Here is a 22402-nt window from a genome sequence, read left to right as displayed (position 1 = left end):
GCCTCACTTCAGTCACTTGGTATGCTGTAAAAGCTAAATGGAAGATTAAATAGCTTAAATGAAGATGGAAACTGCTTTTTCATGACAGATCACTTTGTTTATCTTGAGTGAGGGGTGTCCAAAGTGCGGCCCCGGGGGACATTGTTAAGGATGAAAATGCATGCTCCCAAATCCATACTGAGGAGGTACTCCTCCCCACATTTTGCCCACATTTGCAAGTACATCAGGTTGGGACTGGGGCTTTAGAGCCGCTGCCTGAAGGATGATCACATTGTAAGCCTCAAACTGACCACACCCTGCTAAGCGCCCCCGAATGGCGCACCAATCCAAAGCTTTTCTGAAGCACGTTTTGCACAAAGACAGGAAGTCCCACACACGGCATGGCATGCTTGTTCTGGATGCTGCAGCAGGGGTGGAGCTGATCATTTTAAAGCAAGTATCGGCTGATATTGATACCGTGCTTTTTCACCTTTATTGGCCGATACCGATTGGTGCCGATCGATTGGAGCACCCCTAATTGTCAGATATGGGGCTAATTTTGCTTTGTCAACTAGAACACAAAGTTAATATGTTGATGTTTTTGTCAATTCCAATTCCATTTTTTCTGTTCTCAGATTAATTGTTTATTTTAATTAATAATAATACATAACTGGTCTAACATACTACAAAACATATCTTGTTAGTCAAACATAATTTGGCAATTTGGCATTTCTAATTCATTTTTTGCAGTTAGTTAATTTACAGATTTCGTTCCTTTTGGTGCGGGGGGGGGGGGGGTACTTTAGTTTTCAGGCTGGCACAGAGGAGTATTTTACTTCTTGGTGAGACAAAACCCAAGAAGAGCAGCCTGGGAGGGGGCAGGATCTTAAATGGATTTCATGGCGGATACAGAAGGAAGTGGGTGTGTTTGTATGCAAGGACAAGAAGGAGTTCACTGTGGATTTATATGGCGAGGAGGGGGGGGGGGGGCAAGGGATGAAAGAATGAGATGAGCCGACTTGTAAAGAGAAGAGTTGTATGAGAGCAAACCATTTTGTTGTTGACAAAAGCTGGAAGCTACGCTACGTAAAGAGGGAATCTGGAACACCCCCATGTTAACTACTTTTACTCCAATAACCAATAACCTGTGAGACATTGACAGGCGTGAGTGACAGGGAGAAAAGCACTGACTCGCTTGGGCTGAGGTCATGTGTTGGTTTGCAAATAGACACAAAATATGAAAGACATGACTTTTTTCCCCCTAAAAAAGATATCTTTTATTTGGGTCAACCAAAAGTTAAGGAAAAAATGGACCTCCACAGACGCGAGACCTCGACACTTCCACGAGACTCCAGTTCAGCAGGCATCACCTGATTAACTCTGCTGTGATTTTTTGCAACAGTCTCTCCCTGCTCAGTCTTTTTCCCTTTTTGGCATGAGCAACAGCATCTCTTTTAAGACGCATGTCAAGGGAACTGTCTGCTGCTTTCAAAGGCCTTTGTGTCATGCCTTTCTTCCCCCCTTTAGTTGGTTTCCCCCAAAAACCTTTTCCCATACCATGGCCGTCTCACCTCCCAACTCCAATTCCCAACCCACCCTCTCATCTTTAGCTCCTTATTTTATAAACTTCTTGTAAGTGCTGTTACAGAAATGCACTAAGCATAATTATTAAATCAGTTCATACAGAGATACAGAGATACAGAGATACCAGATTTTCTGGACTATAAGTCTGTCTGGAGTATAAGTCGCACAAGGCCAAAAATGCATAATTATGTAGAAACAAACATACATAAGTCGCACTGGAGTATAAGTCGCATTTTTTGTGGATAATTTATTTTATGACCAAAACAGACATTACGTCCTCTTGGAAGGCAAGTTCTAACAATAAAAGAATAAAGAACAGGCTGAACAGATGTAAGATATGCATAATGGTACAGCTATGTGAAAAATAAACATAAACATAAAAAAGTGTCCATCAACAGTTTTTTCATTTATAAGTCGCAGGAACAGCCAACTTATGAAAAAAACTGTGACTTATAGTCCGGAAAATACAATATTATATTAGCATATGGTAACAGTGTACAAAAAACAGGTCCAAAATGTTATGAAAAGTTTCACTATTTTTTTGAATTTTGCTCATCATTCACAACCCTGATGTGAAACATGAACACATATTTCGTTCCCTTTTCAGTGCATTATAACCAATTCACTCTCCTTGGGATGGCTGTATCTTTCAGCACAAGACGTGTGCTCCAGTCCTCAGGACGGCAAACCAGCATCTTGTTTTTGTAGCGAAATGGAGAGCTATAGGGATCCACTCTTCTGTCTGTGAATGATGCTGAGACTAGCGGTTAGCGAGGTGCTGTGGTAGTACGCAAGCTAAAATTAGTTTTTCATGTTAGCTGCTGCAATAATAATATCGATGTAGGTTGGCTAATATACAAGTCAGTTACGTAAATGACACAATTGAATCATAAAATGTCATCAGCAAATTAAATTTGATAGTGGTATCAAAATATTTTACTTAATTAAATGTTTATTTATATTTAATTTGATGTGTTTTAAAATAGAAAATGTAATTTACATAATGTCAGATATATTTTAAAAAAATGTAAGTGTATGCCAAAATTTTACACATTTTTTGGTTATTTGAGGAGGTCAAGAACATTAAAAAAATAAAATAAAATAATACCAGTGGAATGGAATTGTGCACCTGGTTCTCCACATGTTCTGGTCACCCCCGTCTCTTTCGCCGATGACTTCAGTGACCACACAGGTATCTTCTGGAATCTTCTTGTCATTAATCTGTCAGGAGACGAAAAGGCAAAAAGGAATTTTTTTTCGTTATTTATTCTAGCCAAACAGCTGACAGAAGTGAAACGTTTGGAGAAGAGAAGATGAACGTTGGAGAGAGACAAAGTGTGGAAACAAGAAGCGTGTGCCGTGTGGTCCCTGGTGGGGGCCAAGTGACGCCATTTGTTCCTCACATGTGTTGCGGCCGTGTCCTCACCTCCGGCGCGCACATATGGTTTTAATCCATAGACACACTCCGCTGCATCGCTCAACAATCACACCATCCCTGGTTTCTACCTTTCTCGTATACCAACATCAAACCCCGTCCCTTTTTTCACCCCATTGTGTCTCTTGAAGGCAACAACTTGTCATAATCTGAAATTCATGAAAGGTTTTTCCTCCGGGAGATACCTTGCAGGATGGATTACTTGTCTTCTACATCCTTGTCTGCTTTGAGACAGTCGCGCCAAAACATCTCTCTGGCTTTTCCAGAGATGTGTGGTTCAGTGAGTCAGTGCTCGGAGAAAGAAAAATACCATGAGGAGTCAGGGGAATGCAATGCATGTTTTCAGGAGCATCAAGAGACCCCAAATCTGAAGAAGATGATTTTTTATTTGCCTCTTTGTGAGTGTTATGTCTTAGCTCCCTCCTTGGAGTCTTGTTCTGCACTTGAAAGCAACACTCTTACGTTTTCACACCTCAAAGGGCAAAAACACATCCTTAAGTTTCTCCATTTTGTTTTCATTTCCTGTCCACTTTTGGGGTGTCTTTGAAAGTGAAGTGCGGGTCCCGTCAGAGCGGCGGTCCCAGTGTCAACAATGGGATATAATTACAGGTACAATACTGAGACTGTCAAAGCATAAGATGCTCCTCTAAAGCGCTGACGTCACAATGTATTGATTTCTCCTGATGGTTATTGAGAGTGATATGTCCAGGGTCACATCAACTCCTCTAATCTAACTGTCATGATGGAAAACATTTGCTTCTAATTGACCTCCAGCATCTCCACATTGCTCTCCCACCCTTCCTCAAACACATGCAGCCTTGCACCTTTGGCCCAAGAACTCAACCGACCATCAAACCGCTCACAGCTGGGACCCAGAACCATGCACTGGGACCAGGACGCGAAAGAAACCTGGGTAGGAGACGTTGTGGCTGTAAATCTGGGGGTTGGAAAGTTCCCTATGAAGTTGAACATGCAGTACAATGCCTCAAAAAATTGGAGTTCAGAATATATAGTAAATACTAGATGACATTAGATTATATTGGATTAGATTTATTGGTCCCCAGGGGTAAAATTTGTCTCCATTGACTGTACGTTATAGGGACAACATTACAACAACATTATTAAATATAGTTGAATAAAATCTGCTCATTCAGCCCTTTGTATTGAGTTGTGGACTCATATAGAGCAGCTACACGTAATAACCCGCACAGAAAGCTTTCTAGTTCTTCCAGAATCTGCACCTATTCGAGCTTATACCGCCCACGGCCCGCCTCCAGGCACACGCACTCCTCTGTGATTGGTCACACTCTGTGCTAACACGGTGAAATCTTCACAGTGCTGCAAAGTGGGGTAGAGCAGGTCTATTATTATTATGGTATTTGGGAATGCCTATATAAGGAAGTCTGACTCACTGTGACATCACAGACAGCCAGTGTTAGAAAAAACTATGCGAAACTGAGCGTTCAGAGCCATCCCAAACTTTTTTTCAGGGCTCACTTCAAAATGCACAAACCTCATTATCTGAAACTCTCAATTTCCAATACTGATATCAGCCGATACCGATGTGTGTCACATGACATATCTCATGTGGTGCATTTTTTTATATCGGTCTTCATGTTCGGAAAAAAATCCGATTTATGGAGTCAAACACACATGGAACACAGTAGGGGTCCATGTCTCGTCAAAGTTTTGCTCTTTTGTGTGTGGCGAACGGTTCAAGAGTAGAAGAGTTCTTCTTATACAAACATCCACTACACAAAAGAAGGTGCATGGAAAGACTTTTGGACGTTAGGATGAAAAGACTAAAATCATGGCACTATTTTCCACAATCAGTTAACCTGATGTCAAACAACTCAGTGAAATTGTCCATTTATTTGTTTTTTAAATGAGATAGGCCACCTCTTCAAAGAGATTGATTACCTCAGCCAAGCACGCATGAAATCACGATGCATACTTTAAATTATTCAGTGCAGCTTTCCTCTTGGAGGTTAGACCTTTCACGATAGTTCAAGAACAAAGCCGTGAACGCGCGCGCACACACGCACACACACACACACACACACACACACTCACACTCACACTGCACAGCTTAGACCATGCAACCCCCCTCTTGTGTCTACGTCTGACTCCTTGTGTAAGGCTCAAAGAGAAGAGAAAGAATGAGGACGAGCTTGTGTGTGATTAGAGAATATAAGGAAGCGTTACCGGCGTTGTGATGGCTGCAGGCTGGAAGCAATTTTTTTTAAAAAAGGGCGGGGAATGTGGGAGAAAATTAATAAAACATTTTCCCAGCCGTATACAGTAATCCCTTGTTTATCATTGTTAATTGGTTCCAGACCCGACCGCGATAAGTTAACTTCCGCGAAGTAGGATTCCTTCTTCTCAGATGGAATATTTTTGTAGTTATGGCATGGAAAACATATTTAGGATCTTTTAAATACGGTTAACATTATTAGAGACCTCTGGACATTAAATAACACCCCTATAGTCACCTTTACACTTGTATTACGCAATATTCATTCATTCATTCATTTTCTACTGCTTATCCTCATGAGGGTCGCGGGGGTGCTGGAGCCTATCCCAGCTGTCTTCGGGCGAGAGGCGGGGTACACCCTGGTCGTCTGCGCGCTAACCACTCGACCGCGGTGCAGCCTATTACGCAATATAGTACGTATAATCACAGAAAAAGTCTGGTGCTTGTCTCACCGAAAAATTACTGACACTTACTGATCAATGTAGAATACGACATTCACATGTTGAATAGTGGTCTTGATGGCTTATATAATATTTTGGACTATATACTTGACCATTCACCATTTTTATGCTTGAAAATGCTTAATTTGGGTAAGAAATATTATTTTATTTATACACTTACTTTTTGGCATATACACCATTATTTTGAAATTAGCATCATAACACTTTTTTCCCCATTGCATCCTTCCTTGTCACTGGTATGTGTGAGTGCCAGGAAGAAAAGCTCACATGAAGAGAAGTTACATGGACATGGACACTTGTTGGTGTCCATGTATAATTTATAATGTCTAAAACAAGAATATAAAACCAACTTTTTTCCAGCAAAAACCCCAAAATATCTAAAATCAGGGTCAATACAGTACGTGGTAAATCACCCCCTAGCTGTGAAACGCGGGACTGCATCCTGTTGAGTTAAATAACATTATTTCATCAGCATCCAACAACCAGCAAATGACACTATGACCTTATTTCAAGTCACCACTTTGACCGCGGCTTCCCGTACATGCCACACAATTAGGAACACATGCATGATCCTGAACTCCAAGTTTTGTATCAAAAATCTGAGCATAGCTCTTAAAGATACAACTCTTGTATTGGTCCTCATTAGATTATTATGAGCTTGCCTGCCTCAGCCTATTAGGGTTTTATCAGGTACGGGGCTGAGGATGGTATGTTGACCTCGCGGTATACGGCACCCCCACTCGCCACTTTTAGCCTCTATATACAACAAGCCACCTGTAATTATGTGGGGATTACCCCTTTATATGAGGGGGCTTTATAGAGCCTAAAGGGGCTTTCTTCCTTTAAAAAACTCTCCAGTAAAAAGCAACAGGCCAATCAATACAATACACCTAGAGCTCTGCCAGTTCATGTAGAAATATTCCTGTGCATTAAATACAACTTTAATAATGATTTTGGGTGCACTGACCACATTTATTAACATGAATAATGCACAACACAACAGAACCAATGTTGTAACAGCGGTAAGTACCAGGAGCACCAACAGATGAGTTGCAACATTTTAAAGCACATGCAGAGGTAGATGAAGCTGACAAATTCAATCATTAAACGCACCTTCAATGTATAAATTATTTTTTTCAGTTAATTTAGGGGAAATAGGCTTCTGTTTTTGGGTGATTTGCATTTTTGTTGACGGACACCTAGAGGATTAGAGAACTTTTATTTAAAAAAAACAAAAAACGCAGGAATCCCATTTATTGGGCGCCACAACAGAGCAGCCTGCAGGCGCTAGTCGTCAACATCACAGTAAAAAAAAAAGCTGTGAGCTGCTGGACCTTTGAGCGACTTTTTCCAGATGGTTAAGCATTTTAGGCACATGTGCGAGTATATAAACTGATTCCAACCCACCCTGGACTACAACAGGTGCACCAGCAGGAAAACACACAACTAGAGACACACTAAACTATGACATTGCCCTTGGATTTTTCCTCCAAATGTCGCACGCAATGTACCGACTGAAAAGTCCCTGAATCTCAGAGAGAAAGAGAAGAAGCCAAAGTGCTGGAAACTTAGTGAATGAGAGCATCAACGAGGGGAAAATCCATTAGGTGCAGCCTTGCCAATTGTACAAGGCTGCACCTAACGAATGGAGTCACGCCCCAGTCGGCCCCTTTTGTCCACTGCCAATTATAGCTAAATAAATATTTAATGCATCAAAAATGTAAATCCTGATATAAACGGGATGTTGTTTGGCTGAAATCTACAAAGCGGCTTGAAGGCACGACGATGAAAAGTGAGCACAGGTGGTGTACAAAAAGAAAGTGAGAGGAAACAAGTATTTTTACAAGCTTCAAAAAAACCAAATGTGTGCATTGCGTGCCTCGTTCTGGGTTGTGTTTTTTTCTGGCCTATTAAAAGCAGACCTATTTGCAGACTAGTATTTGAGGCTCAAAGGTTTATGTGGTGTTCTCCTCAAAAGAACTTCCACTGGCATACCAAACATTGGCACTTTTGGACTTGAATCTTCTTTCCACATGTAGCATCGAATGTCTCACAAACTCTTTAGATCACAATTCACTTGCTAGCCATTTTCCACTTAACTCTGCGGATTCATTTGAGGCCACAAGTTACATTTGGGTCTCCTCCCCTATGGCGATAAGATTCCACCTGTCCATTATTGGCCACGGTAGTTCAGATCACTTTTATCTCCCTTCACGTTCCCGTAAATGCAGTAAATGCACCAATTAACGCCTCTATTCAGTTAGTGCGGCAAACCAAGCAACCTCCTGATGTATTTTTTCTAATAACACGTGAACAATATGGATACCGCAGAACCTTCATATCTGCCTACAATACATTTATATTTAATACACTCCTAACAGGTGCTGACATTCAATCATGCTGACTGCCTACTCCATCATTTCCCCCTTTTTCACCCTGTCTCCATTGTAATTGCAGATATAAAAATGGCCAAATGTTGCCCCCTTTGATGGAGAAGGGCATTCCTGGCATCTCTTAGATGTTGGTGCAGCTTTGTGGTAATCCAACCCCAGTTGAAAGCATTTTCCTGGGAAAAAGAAGCAATGGACGAAGCAGCAGGGACACCTGCAGCTCTGGAGCAGCAGCGACTGGAGATGCCTCTCGCACAACACTCAACACCATTCTATACGCGTGCACACACACACACACACACACACACATACTCTGACACTTGCAAATGTTGGCCAGCCTCAATGGTATTCAACCCTGTGATATACTGGCTGATGACTGGTGAAAATGAGTACATTTGCCGCCATAAAATACATCTCATCAATTTATCCGAGACATTCAAATGGGCTCTTACTGGCCTCATCAGTGGCTCTGTGAGTGGCTGGTGACCCGAAGACAGCTGGGATAGGCTCCAGCAACCGCGACCCTCGTGAGAATAAGCGGTAGAAAATGAATGAATGAATACTTGAATGAATACTATTGACCCAAATATAAAAATGTCACGTAACACTGAATATAAGACGAAACCCTTTTTTCTGAGACAGGTTTTTGGAAAAATATTTTTGAAAATAAAATCAAGACCCTGCCCTGTGACCCTGCCTCTCACCCGAAGACAGCTGGGATAGGCTCCAGCATACCTGCAACTGTAGTGTGGACAAGTGATATATAAAATAGATGTATGGAAGCTTGCAGTGGATCATACTGCAAGTGATTTGTTGTCTAGCTGCATTTTTTCCAAAATTGATATGCATTCATTCATTTTCTACCGCTTATCCTCACAAGGGGTGCTGGAGCCTATCCCAGCTGTCTTCGGGCAAGAGGCAAGGTCACAGGGCACATATAGACAAACAACCATTCACACTCACATTCATACCTATGGACAATTTGGAGTCGCCAATTAACCTAGCATGATTTTGGAATGTGGGAGGAAACCGGAGTACCCGGAGAAAACCCACGTGAAAAATGCAAACTCCACATAGAAATGGCCGAGGGTGGAATTGAACTTGGGTCTCCTAGGTGTGACAGCTTTGCGCTAACCACCCCCCCGCCATGCAGCCAAATTGACATGCATTTACATAAAATAAATTCAATGTAGTTATTTAGAATATTTGTGCTTTTTTTTAATCACAGGCCCGCCCCGGTAGTGGGGGACCTCTGCTCTAAATAACCTTTTTCACCAGACAAAAATTCTGTATGAGCTACTATATAAGTAATGTTGCATGCAAATATCCATTGACTTCCTTTCACTGCTTAACGTTGATGCTATCCTACACAACACATGATACATATTTCCATGCTTCACTTCTGTGGGTATAGCGTGAGTGAACGTTCCAATGAGTGAACAATTGAATAAATAAACTTGGGTTGCGGACAAACCATATCTGATACAGGGGTGGAGGTCTAAGGGGGTGAAAGCTGTGGGAGTATTCCCTAAAAACACTGCAGGCCAAGTGAAATTGAGCCTAATTCCCAGGAATGCTGCTTCCGTGTGGACATGTCGATAAAAATACAGCTTATTGTGATAGAGGGGGTTCAGCCCTCAGGTAGAGTAATGAAAAGAAAACTGGACGGTTTCCCATTGGAGGGAAAAAGCAGTTCACCTTTCACCCTGCTTACAATAGGCCATATAGATTGGTACTGCTTGTTTTTCCTCATAAATTGTGTTTATATGGCATACATATAAGTGAGGCAAAAAAATATTGTAAGTTCTCCCATTGTACTGTGACCAAACCTGACGTGTGTTAGAATCTCCACTTGTATGTTCTCCACGGGCACGCATGAGTTTTCACCAGGTACTCCGGTTTCCTCCCACATTCCAAAAACATGCTAGGTTAATTGGCGACTCCAAATTGTCCATAGGTATGAATGTGAGTGTGAATGGTTGTTTGTCTATATTTGCCCCGTGATTGGCTGGCGGCCAGTGCAGGATGTACCCCGCCTCTCACCTGAAGTCAGCTGGGATAGGCTCCAGCATATCCGTGACCCTGGTGAGGATAAGCTGCATAGAAGATATATGGATGGATGCCACTCACCTCTGCATTAAGCCCTTAAATAATGCAGAGCTTTCCTGTCATGTAGATAGAATTTACAGTAAATTCAGATTACAGATTATAGACGTAAAATAGTGTGTGTATAAAATATACAGTATATAGCCAATTGTTTTTAGCAAAATTCATCCAAAAAATGTACCCACCCCTATCTTATAAGTCATGTGGTATTTCTTCCATGCATGCAGCAGCGTGGGAGAAAAACTAGAAGGTAGACACACTGGTCAAAGGTGTCAAGACAAATACACAAAAGGAGGGAGCGAGAAGAATCTTCCTGCTGGACGGAAGCCCAGGAGCAGATGGACGTGAGAAAGCAGTTGTCATTGACGGTTGAAGTCTTGGCACTCGGGTGGTAAAAACTGTCAAGGCTGACTTTTGGCACTGACAGGAAGCCATCACTTGCTGACTAAGGGGAACTCACACATGTAACGTTGGCTCAACAGCTGAGCTCCAAACGCACATACCTCACAGTTTACGTCTGCACAGATTCTAGCACGTAGATGTATTGACCTCTGCCAAGGAAGGGTTTTCACGTTATGGGTTTGGGACAAGGTAGGCAAAGTTGACATTGCAGCCGCTAATGTAATCACATACTAGTTTATTAATAACATCAGTTTTATTGACAATATTTTATTTATTTTATTAACAAAATGAGGCACTGGAAGCACACTTTTTTTTTTTATCAAGTTCTTCCTCATTGGAATTCGGCTGTCAAAGTGGGCAAAAACACTAGGAAATCTAAATAACATTTGAGTTGGAGTGTTATGCTTGAGACTCGATGCCCAACTCGGAGGGAGGGTGGGATTGAACTCAGAGACCCGAGTTCAATCTCACCCTCGGCCATCTCTGTGTGGAGTTTGCATGTTCTCCCCGTGCATGCGTGGGTTTTCTCCGGGTACTCCGGTTTCCTCCCACATTCCAAAAACATGCTAGGTTAATTGGCCACTCCAAATTGTCCATAGGTATGAATGTGAGTGTGAATGGTTGTTTGTCTATATGTGCCCTGTGATTGGCTGGCCACCAGTCCAGGGTGTACCCCGCCTCTCGCCCGAAGACAGCTGGGATAGGCTCCAGCACCCCCGCGACCCTTGTGAGGATAAGCGGTAGAAAATGAATGAATGAATACTATATTGACCTGAATATAATAATGATGTCACGTAACACTGAATGTAAGACAACACCCTTTTTTCTGAGACAGCTTTTTGGAAAAATACTTGTGAACACAAAATCAAAGACAAATTGATTCCACTTCATTGATCAGCATTATCTTAAAAATAGGCATCATAACTTATCCACTGTGAATTGCTAACAAAATTTGATACACATGTGTATGTGCTGTGTGTGAGTGGCAGGAAGAAAAGCGCTGACTTACTTGAGGAGAAGTTGTTGGAGCCAGTTCATATTCGTCATCTTGAAGGTAATGAGTCTAATTTGCTTCAAAGTACTTAAATCAGTCAAGTACATCCACAGCAAAGGGCTGTTGTAAAGTGCTGGCCACAATGGTGACTGGAGTTCAACGCTTCCTAATGCCTGCCTGGCGACCTGTCATTTGACGCCGCTGTTTTTACTTATTTGTTATTTATTTTCCATGTCTTTTTTCCATTTGCTATTGTCATGCATTAACATAAAAAGATGAAGTTTTACACTCATGCTCCCCGGCTTGTGTTAGCCTTCACATGTGTTTATGGGGAAAGCGGCAAGCTGTTAACAATCGCCATTTCGAAACAACTTGTACACGCTTTCACTTTTACGACGACACTGGGATTTGTCAACAACCACCCAGCAAAATATGCAACTGAAGCAAACATGCACATTTTTACCCTATGACCTCTCTAAGAAAGAAAATGAAAAAGAATGGGGATGACAGCGACTCGCACATCATACTTGTGTTGTGCTGTGGTCGGAAACTTTGCATTCCGAACAGAACTTTCCCAAGACAATAAAACCCTTGTCATTACTGTGTTTTGCAGTGCTGCAGAAAGTGGCTTATACTGACAGATGTTGACACACTTTTTAAACACATTTAAAGTATAAAATGTATAGGTACGCCCTGTGATTGGCTGGCGACCAGTCCGGGGTGTACCCCGCCTCTCGCCCAAAGACAGCTGGGATAGGCTCCAGCACCCCCGCGACCCTCGTGAGGAAAAAGCGGTAGAAAATGAATGAATGAATGTATAGGTACTCACCACAAATGAATGTTCATGTAAGGTGATCTATGAAGAGATGGAATCAGAGTCATGATATAGCCTTTAGCTTGGTCGTCAGGCTCTGTCGTCTGCGTCTACATCATTCAGTTTCTGCTGTAATTCCAGGAATGATTTATGATTAATTTACGAATACTATATTGCCACATATAAACTTGTGTTCACTACCTGTGTCTGTAGCCAAACAAACAAACATTCATTCATTCATTTTCTACCACTTATCCTCACGAGGGTCTCGGGGGTGCTGGAGCCTATGCCAGGCTCCACCCTGGACTGGTCGCCAGTCAATCACAGGGCACATATAGACAAACAACCATTCACACTCACATTCATACCTATGGACAATTTGGAGTGGCCAATTAACCTAGCATGTTTTTGGAATGTGGGAGGAAACCGGAGTACCTGGAGAAAACCCACGCATGCACGGGGAGAACATGCAAACTACACACGGAGATGGCCGAGGGTGGAATTGAACTCGGGTCTCCTAGCTGTGAGGCCTGCTAACCATTCATTTGCCGTGCAGCCCATAACAAACATTCAAGGAACACAAAACATGTATGCTGTACATTTTACCTGTATTGTAAAGTATTGCCAATTTAAAAAAATGTAAATTGGGACAATGCAATTCCACTACTGTGGGACATCTTTGTTTAAAATTGTTGCACATATCTTCATAAAAGTGTTTCACTTATGCAAGCTGTGGTTCTCAAGGCTGGTATACAGTAATGTTTTTTCCAGTCCTTTATGTCTCCCCTTGCCATTCGCATGTAAGTATTTCCTTCTCCCCGCGTCTGGATATCCTTCTTATGGTATTTAATTGGCACTCAGCATTGGTAAGTAACGTTGCTCTAAGGTTACCGTGCCAAAGTAAATTGCTCTCTTCTTGTGCCACATGCAAGCAGTGGTCCAGCTTGGCTTGCAACCTTGCTGCTCAGGAAACAGAAGCACAAGGCAGGAAATCGGCTTTCCGATGTTTTTTTTTTTTTTTTTACTTGCATGGGTGCTGCAAGGCCTCACTAAGCTGTGACATACGCTCTTTTGGAATGTGTTATTAAACAAAGGTGCTGCCATGTAGAGCGGTTGGCATCGTAGCACATAAAGCTCCTCTATACGTGAAATAGCATGGCTTAGCGAGGATGCCGAGTGGCACCTGTCATCGGAACGTGCCCTCGTTTGATGCCAAAGGTGAGTTTATTTGCTTTGATACATGGATACGCCGCCCATATTTTCACAGGTGTTGTTGAAGCAACATACTAACCTGGTCTCCTTGCCCGACACAAGGCCTCGCTTGTGCACGACTTCCATCCTGGAGGAGGCATGCAGGAGAAAGTAGCCCTCGTTTCCCTCAGGAAGTGTTCTGCTCTATTAACATACCACACTTATTAGTATTATAACATGGATTGGAATATTACAAAAAAACATCTGGATATGTTTTAGAGCTCTCATAGGTAACGCATTATTAACGCGTTAACGGAAGCTTCCTTTGACGGCACTATCTGTTGGACCCTCGGCGCCGCCGTAGTTGTCATCTTGTGGCTACAAGCTATTGAGCAGAAATTGAGAAACAAATGGGTATTTTGATTGTTAAAATTTAGCTTGAAAGCCTGATGGATCTTGCAGCAAAGCCAAATCTACTGCCACAGTGATTGGAACTGTCACGACTACGTTGTCGTCCACTTGCCAAAGAGAAGCGAGAAGGTAAGCACTGCCGGGATTTTTATAGGCAGTATTTTTATACTGTGGTACCTCGGCATACAAGTCTCCCAACAACGAACGAGTGTTTTTTTAAGCTATGCATCTCTGGGCTGATTTCTTTGCTTGAAACTGCGAGCTCAAATTTGGCTACGAGCTGCTAGTTAACAGCAGGCATAGCCTCGGACAGCTATATTGGGTCTTCTGTCATTGCAGCGTTAGCAGCGCTAGCATTAGCTAGAATTAACAGTGCACTAGCGAGTCATCGACACACCAGTAAAACGTAGTACATGATAGCGATCTAATTTGTCTTATTCATCATGTATTGTGTAAAACTATGACAGGAACAACATCAATCTAGAAGCACAACATATATACAGATGCAGACTTGTTTTTCCAAAGAGGCTGTGTCCCACACATATAAACATTAGCACTCAATAAGGTAATAAAATCTTACCTTTATGCATTCCCACAAAGTATCGGCATTTGGGAGCAAACGTGAAGTGAAGAAAAAGGGTTAAAAAACAGTAAAGTAGTCTACCAGCGTGAATCTATCTTGGAGATGACTAAAGTATTTATTTGTGCAGCGTGTGAAACTGAGAAGGTGTGTTCAGGGACGGTCGAAGAAAGTGGGACAAATAGCCACTCGCATTAAGCACTCAAAAACTGGGGGGTTTCTAATAGAGATGAGGAAGTACACCACTATCTGTATGTGTTTGTTCACCCATCTACATTATCTGTACTCGGAATTGGCGGGACATAAACCGGAAGTGGGTGTAATTTTCTCGAAAACGAGACAGATATAAACTGGAAGTGAGCACAGCTTAAATCTGTACACTATTTTAAGTCTGAAATCCACGAAACATGTATTGATGAGAAGTTGCTTATTATAATTCAGCTGAATGTGAATAAGTGATCAGAGTTTTTGTATCAACTCTACTACAACTTTCTTTGCTCTACCACAGTGTTGCTAACATTTGTATCCACCCAGCCTTAATGTTATGTTATTGTATCATTCAGAAGTTGTTGGCAAAAAATAATCACATAACAAATGACAAAGTCTGTCTAATCTTTCTTATGAGAAGTTTTGTAGCCAAGAGACACCGAAGCGTGACTGGAAAGGTCCTGGCGGACAAGTGGAGCCAGATGACATCTCACTATGGTCTCTGGATTCAAAGGAAAACTCCAAAGCTTTCAAATTGTCACATTCTTACACAACTTATGCCTTTGTCTGTCATGTGGTCTCCATGTTTCACGTTTTCTTCTCACCTCCCTTTCCTTTCTCATGCCTTTTTGTTCACCTCGCCCTCACTCACCCCCACTGGGCTTTGACCTCCTGTGAGCCTCGCTGTCCGTCTGCACAGATAAGTGGACATCCCTCACCTTCCACACAGCATCACATGGTAGCAATCAGAGGCACACTACGGCAGAAAAATTAGGGTAGTTAATGTGGACCGGAGATCAGTGCAAAAGGTGAGGCTAAACGCCAACAGATGAGAGTTTGAAATGGAGCGGGTCGGAGCCTGGGTCGTAGGGGTTGAAGATGATGTGTTTTGGATGGACGCTCATTGTCAAGTGCAGGAGAGAGATAGAGAAAGGCTGGATTGTTTTCATTCCTGTTGGTTAGTATATTTCATGAAACATTGTAGAGGGCTGACACATATGCCAAGTATCATCGCATGACATTTTGGAGCGCATCCATCATTAGCCACCACTAGGGACACATATTACAAATATGACATCATGAAAAAGTTATTTTTGCATGTTACGAGACCTTTAAGGTAGGATTGAAAGCAAGAACACACACCTCTCATGTTACGTGCTTTGAAAGAGTTACACTCATCCTCATTTTCAACAGTAACCAATCCAAACCCAAAGCAGCAGCAGGATGGATTACGATGTGGCGAGTTGCAATTGGGGACCACCCTGGTTTTAAATTCCACCCTCTTATCTCTCACTCATTCCCAAATAAAAGAACATTGGAACACAGCCTGTTTTATGCAGCAAACACAATGTCCGACACTGTTACAAATGTTCACAACGCTTGTGCGTCCTTCAGTGAGGGGAATAGGACATTTCCCAGCAGAGAGGGCTGGAATATGCTTTGTTAAAAATAAGATGGAAGGATGACAGATGTGCGAGCGGAAGTGTGGCTGTTGTCACGCACGCTCTTTTCCAGAGGGAGCGCTGTCTCCTCGAAGGACAGCTGCTTTCACTCACAGCCCAAAGACAGAGAGAGCAGACCTTCACTGCTGAAAATTTATGATGCAGATTTCTCAACACATTTTTTTTTTTGGTGGACACACGCACACGCAAACAAATAGAAGTGTTCATGGATGTATCTATATTCAGAGAAATAGGAAGCATCAAGGTCATATACACAGTCAATTAAAAAGGTGCTCATCCTGATGTTTTTGTTAGGCATGCCAAAATGAAAGAACACACACAAACACACCCCCATACTGAACTTTAAAGTTGAACTTTAAAGCCTATAGTGGCAATGAGGCCCCTTTAAAAGCCAAATGAAGCTGCTCTGCTTACGAAAGCACATTTTGAAGAATGTAGAAAAGAACAATGGATTGCCATTGGACACTTTTCCAAACTCCCCTAAAAAAAGCTCCAAAAGCACTGCTACACTATGCCCTCCCATTCAAAGACACACTTCCTGTGCATTATTAAGAATCGTTAAATCTCAGATTTGACAAAAATGACACTTGGAGCAAGGAATGCATTATTGTTGACAACCACAATGTACCTCATCAGACATCTCCCAATTAACTAAAACAGAGGCAAGGTGTGTCCCTTCAGAGAATACACAGTACTAGTCAAAAGGTTTGAGGGTTAGAGGTAAGGTTTAGAGGATTAGAGTTAGGCATTAAGGTTAGGGATTAGGATTAGGGGTTAGGGTTACACGGTTAGGGGTTAGGATTAGATGGGTAGGGGTTAGGGTGCGTCACTGGTTAGAGGGGGGCTGGGGAGTAAGGGTTAGGATTATGGAGCCTATCCCAGCTGACTTCATGAGAGAGGCAGGGTCCACCCTGGACTAGTCACCAGCCAATCACAGACTGTAGTTCCATTAATTCATTAATTTTCTACCGCTCATCCTCACAAGGGTCAAGGAGGTGCTGGAGCCTATCCCAGCTGACTTCATGAGAGAGGCAGTTTCCACCCTGGACTAGTCACCAGCCAATCACAGACTGTAGTTCCATTAATTCATTAATTTTCTACCGCTCATCCTCACAAGGGTCAAGGAGGTGCTGGAGCCTATCCCAGGTGTCTTCGGGACGAGAGGCGGGGTACACCCTGGACTGGCACATATAGACAAACAACCATTCACACTCACATTCATACCTATAGACAATTTGGAGTCGCCAATTAACCTAGCATGTTTTTGGAATGTGGGAGGAAACCGGAGTACCCGGAGAAAACCCACGCATGCACGGGGAGAACATGCAAACTCCCCACAGAGATGACCGAGGGTGGAATCGAACTCGGGTCTCCTAGCTGTGAGGCCTGTGTGCTAACAACTCAGTCGGCGTGCGGCCCGACTGTAATTATATGACATGATAAACCTGTAGAACCTTTCTTCCTGTCGCTGTCCCACTGTGACCTCGTGTGATCCAGCCATGACACAGAGACCAGCTGGTTGGGTAGTGGGTGAATATTTCGGAGGCCAGGACCCTAATAGGTAAGAGAGGAAAACAGAGGACCAAATTTAGGACTAGAATTTGCTTACTCCTTATTCCAAACCAGTCAGGGAGTGGATAGTTTCCAATGGGAAAATCATTAATGAGACACAACACACAGCTCATTAACTAATAATTTATTTTTTAGATGAAAAAGTCAGTGGTTCATTGCCTCGAAGGGGAAATGTACAAGGAAGATATAGAAGTGAAGAGCAGGGAGCACCAAATAAATGGATACTTCATAGATAGAGTAAGCCATTATTCCACACATTCATATACTAGTAGTACTACCAATGGACCAATCAGTCCCGTGTCAGTTATTTCATTGTTTTCTTTGCGCCCTAAGTCATTTACATTAGGGCGGTTGTCGTTTTAGAAAGACTACATTCTGCATCTGAGACATATTTCCAGGTGCATGTGTTTCTGATTTCATCGGATTCGTCTGCAATGTACGTCATCGAGTGACGCCTGGCATGACGCAACAGAAAAGCGGCAGCTCGTCACACATATTTACGGCGTGACAAAGTGTGGAAATGTTGAAGTGGCTGGATAACAGTATCAAAAGTTGACTGATTTAACAATATGTAGTTGCAGCGGGTTGCACTGCACTGAGAGGCGTTTCTAATATTTTGACTGATATGTATGTGCATGAGTGCTTTCGTGTGTGTTTTAATCAGACACACACCTGTGATTGCTATAAAAAGCCACAGAGGAAGAAACAAAACAAATGTTATGTTCTGGCTTCTATTGCCAAGCTTTGGGCCTTGTTAACAACAGGACCCCCCCCCCCCCCTCGACCCCATACCAAAGAGACCACCCCCACCCTGCAAAAACAAAACATCTGGCTCTCAGTTATCGTCGCTTCAACATTCAGGGTGGGCACTTGAGAGAGCGCCAATAGAAATCAAATATGGCGGGGTGATATTGTGTGAAATGAGGTCCAGATACAGGAAGGATAACTAAACTAGCACTCCTTCACACAGTGGGACCATGTGACACACGGCAAGGAGAACAATGAACTCTTCCTGCATAATTATATTACAGTGGAACCTTCAAAAGTGGTACAATTTAGAGCTCAAGTTTAATGTAAATGTTGTTTTGGCCACCATGGAAGGGGAAAAGCATGATGGTGAGAATACAAAATGGATCTGGCAGCTCAGGACAATAAGATAAATGTAATTAAATTAATTAGCCAAATTGGCCAAATGATTTTTCCTGAAAGTATATTATTTATATTTATCAAGGGGTTTATCAAGTCAGAGCTTTTCTTTCCATCACTCACACACACCAGTCACATGGAGAGATACAGCTGCATAGTTAGAGCACAGAAAACGCATTTATGACTTAAATTCGAATTTTACCATTGTTAGAGCCTTGTACACATGAAATAACACCCCTATAGTCAACGTTACCCTCCTATCGTGCCATATTGTGCAGGCTACAAGATCACTGCAAATGGGTGGCGCGTTAAGCATAGCAAGCTAACTAGTTAACGAGCTAACTAGTTAATCTCCAATGTATTTATTCTAAACTTAAAGGGGACTCCTTTAGAGCAGCTACACACAATAACCCGCTGAGAAAGTTGACCTTCCAGAATCTACACCTATTATAGCTGTACTTCCTTGGAATTTCCCAAAACGGTTAGTTTTTATTTATACACTACCGGTCAAAAGTTTTAGAACGCCCCAATTTTTTATGTTATTTATTGGATTTTCAGTCATTCAAGTCCAGTGAATCTATTGAAATGCTACAAAGGTAAGTGGTGAACTGCTAGAAGGTAAAAAAAAAGGTAAGGTGACCCAAAAAGTAAAAATAATGAGTATTTAACAATTATGCAAAAAGGCCCATTTCAAGGACCATAAAATGAGGCAACAATTTAAAGCTGTTCTGCTAATTGAAGGTTCATCAAGCCTTCATAGTTGGTACAAGGTGTCCTAAGTTCTGTAGTACTTACTCCCTCCTCTATCTACATAAAAGCAGTGTTGGGAACACACTGCGGTACTATCCCCTCTTGAACATCAGTGGAACATTATGCTGGAGAAAGTCATTTGTTGCTACAAAAATGGAAAGAAAAAGGCTAATTAACAATTGAAGAGAGACAGACCATCTTAACCTCTTTAAAACCGTAAGTTTTTCTACTAGACTAAATTGGAGCGTTCTAAGTCTGTTACCGGTAGTGTAACTTTTTTTTAATAATAGGCCATAATCAACCACAAAACAGCCATCTTTTATTCATGAATTTGTGAAAAACGCAACACAAAATGACTGTGTAAGAGATGCTAACATAGCATTTAGCTAATGACTAGCATGGAAATGACTGGTTTCCAGTTCTCTTTCCATCACTGTACTTAAGTTGTTTCATTAAACATTCATTCATTCATTTTCTACCGCTTTTCCTCACGAGGGTCGCAGGGGTGCTGGAGCCTATCCCAGCTGTCTTGGGACAATTTGGAGTGGCCAATTAACCTAGCATGTTTTTGGAATGTGGGAGGAAACCGGAGTACCCGGAGAAAACCCACGCATGCACGGGGAAAACATGCAAACTCCACACAGATATGGCCGAGGGTGGAATTGAACCTGGTCTCCTCGCTGTAAGGTCTGCGCGCTAACCTTTCATTAAACAATGTTACTTAAAATATGATGTTTGAGCCTGAATAATCCACTTAACATGATTTCCAATGGGGAAATGTTGTGGACGTCAATGGAACAGTTAGACTTTGTAGGTTCCACAGTAATGGATGCTGTCAAAGCATCACTTATTTTGGTTGTGGTTGTTTTTGGACAAAGAGTCGCTACAGTTGTGCTAAATGGACATTCTTAGGGCTAACTCACACAATCAATATATTTGAGTGAGTCCTTCACAGTTAGACATACATTCATGAAGAGCTTACAGTGCACAACAGTGCACCACAGAGCACATTTGGCAACATGGACCTTAGATAAGTGTCACTTATCTAAGACACTTCATACACAACATAAGGGTGGGGGGCGTCTTGGCTGATACCCCGACATAGGAGAAGACACTTTTGGAGGAAGGACAAACCAAACATGCAGCCTTGGCCACAGCCAAACAACCGCTAACGCGCATGACACGGCTGTCAGCACGCTCGCTAGCTGGACGTGCCCCATCCGACCTGTGTTTATCTTGAGAACCTTTTCTCCGATCTGACTTTCTGAGTTCTCTTAATTAAATTTAAATCCCTGACTATTCTCATTTGGCAGAGGATGACAGGGGAGATAACTCTTGATGCTTGCTCAAACCACAAGCATGCAAACATAAAGCACACCAGGGATGAAATGCGATACATGTCATAACACAGTACACTCGCTAAAAACTTTCCAGCCGTTCAGTCTAAATAGTCAGGTTGTTTAATTGCGCCTACTACACGACATCACAAATCATCAGAAATGTTGGGATCTTTCCGAAATACGAACCGTTTGTCTATCGAAACCCGAAAAGCCAGGAATGTGATTGATGAGTGCCAACTTAATTCATGATAACACTTTAAACACAGGAAGTGAACAAACTAAAAAAGTAGGAAATAATATGCTCTGTTTCTTTCTTCCTACTACTTTTCGGACATTTGGAAGTGTGTAACTTCAACACAAGAAATAAACCCATCTTTCCCCTGTAAGGCAAGATCGTGGTCGGAGGATATCATGCTGAAAAAAAGACAAGCATGGAGATTGCATGAGTCCAGTTCGGAAGCAGCAGCAGTGTTTCTTGTGGAAAATCCCCAGTATCATAAAATGATCTCGATCCAAAGAGGTTCCTGCTCATCCTTGGCGACAAAACAATGAGCAGCAAATAAATGGGTCTCCAAACATGGAAAAAAAATGGATCCTCAGTGATGTTTGTGAAGAACTGGGTGGGTCGTAAATGGAGCTGCTTGTTCCAAAGGCGAGGTTTGGAACGGTGTCTGCTCGTGTCTCCACTTCATACCCTTTTTAATGGTCCCTTTTCAAGGCAAACCAATAGGACAAGAAAAACATGTGACATTACAAAAAAAACAAATACAAAGGAAAATAATTATACAATATACACAAAACGTGGTCCTTAAAACGGGTTGGGTACATGCAGTCTTGGTAATGTGCAGTGTTCCCGTGATGGAAGGGAAAACAAAGGATGACGGGTTGCCGGGGACCCATCATGCTTTGCCGCACTTCCCCTTCTTCTCCTTGCGCTGGAACTTCCTCAGTCGTCTCGTCCAAACGTCCCTCCACTGGATCACCAGGCTGTTCTTATCGGCCAGCAGACCCACGCGTTCCGCCCCGGGGTTGGAGGTCCCCCCACCGGGTCCCACCCCTGGCCCCGCTCCTGTGCCAATCCCAGGACCATCACTGCTGCCCATGACCAGGAAGCGCTTGCTCATCTGGATCTTGGGACACTTGCAGGCCAGGTCCTTCATGTGCACCCACAAGATGTTGTCTCCACGCTTCAGGGGCTCGCTACGGCTCTTGTACACTGACAAGACATTGACGGAAAACTTGGCCCAGTCGCCGACCGTCTCCATATCCAGCACGTTCACTTGGACCGCTGAGGACACAGGAAGGTTAGTGGATTTATACGTT

At 42.5% G+C, this 22402-nt stretch overlaps 1 protein-coding gene and 1 long non-coding RNA gene across 2 annotated transcripts in view; both read right to left on the bottom strand.

Annotated features, from left to right (window-relative positions):
• Positions 1-2685: 2685 nt before the first annotated feature.
• Positions 2686-14782, bottom strand: LOC131109860 (uncharacterized). The gene is made up of 4 exons (XR_009120795.2): positions 14602-14782; positions 13711-13814; positions 12435-12548; positions 2686-2784 (listed from the first exon to the last, which is right to left on the bottom strand). It is a non-coding gene; the product is annotated as an uncharacterized LOC131109860 (long non-coding RNA).
• A 5998-nt stretch (positions 14783-20780) lies between these two features.
• ntn2 (netrin 2) overlaps positions 20781-22402 on the bottom strand; it is a 40571-nt gene continuing 38949 nt past the window's right edge. Inside the window, exon 7 of the mRNA XM_058062291.2 lies at positions 20781-22367. Coding sequence (XP_057918274.2) covers positions 21979-22367 — 389 coding nt within the window. The 3' untranslated portion in view covers positions 20781-21978. The remainder of the gene's footprint in view (positions 22368-22402) is intronic.

This window comes from Doryrhamphus excisus, unplaced genomic scaffold, assembly GCF_037039965.1.
Source record: "Doryrhamphus excisus strain RoL-2023G ecotype Guam unplaced genomic scaffold, RoL_Dexc_Guam_v1.1 HiC_scaffold_24, whole genome shotgun sequence".
In the NCBI taxonomy this organism is placed as follows: Eukaryota; Metazoa; Chordata; class Actinopteri; order Syngnathiformes; family Syngnathidae; genus Doryrhamphus; species Doryrhamphus excisus.
The sequence above is the reverse complement of the archived record's forward strand: the minus strand, read 5'-3'. Positions and strand labels throughout refer to the sequence as shown.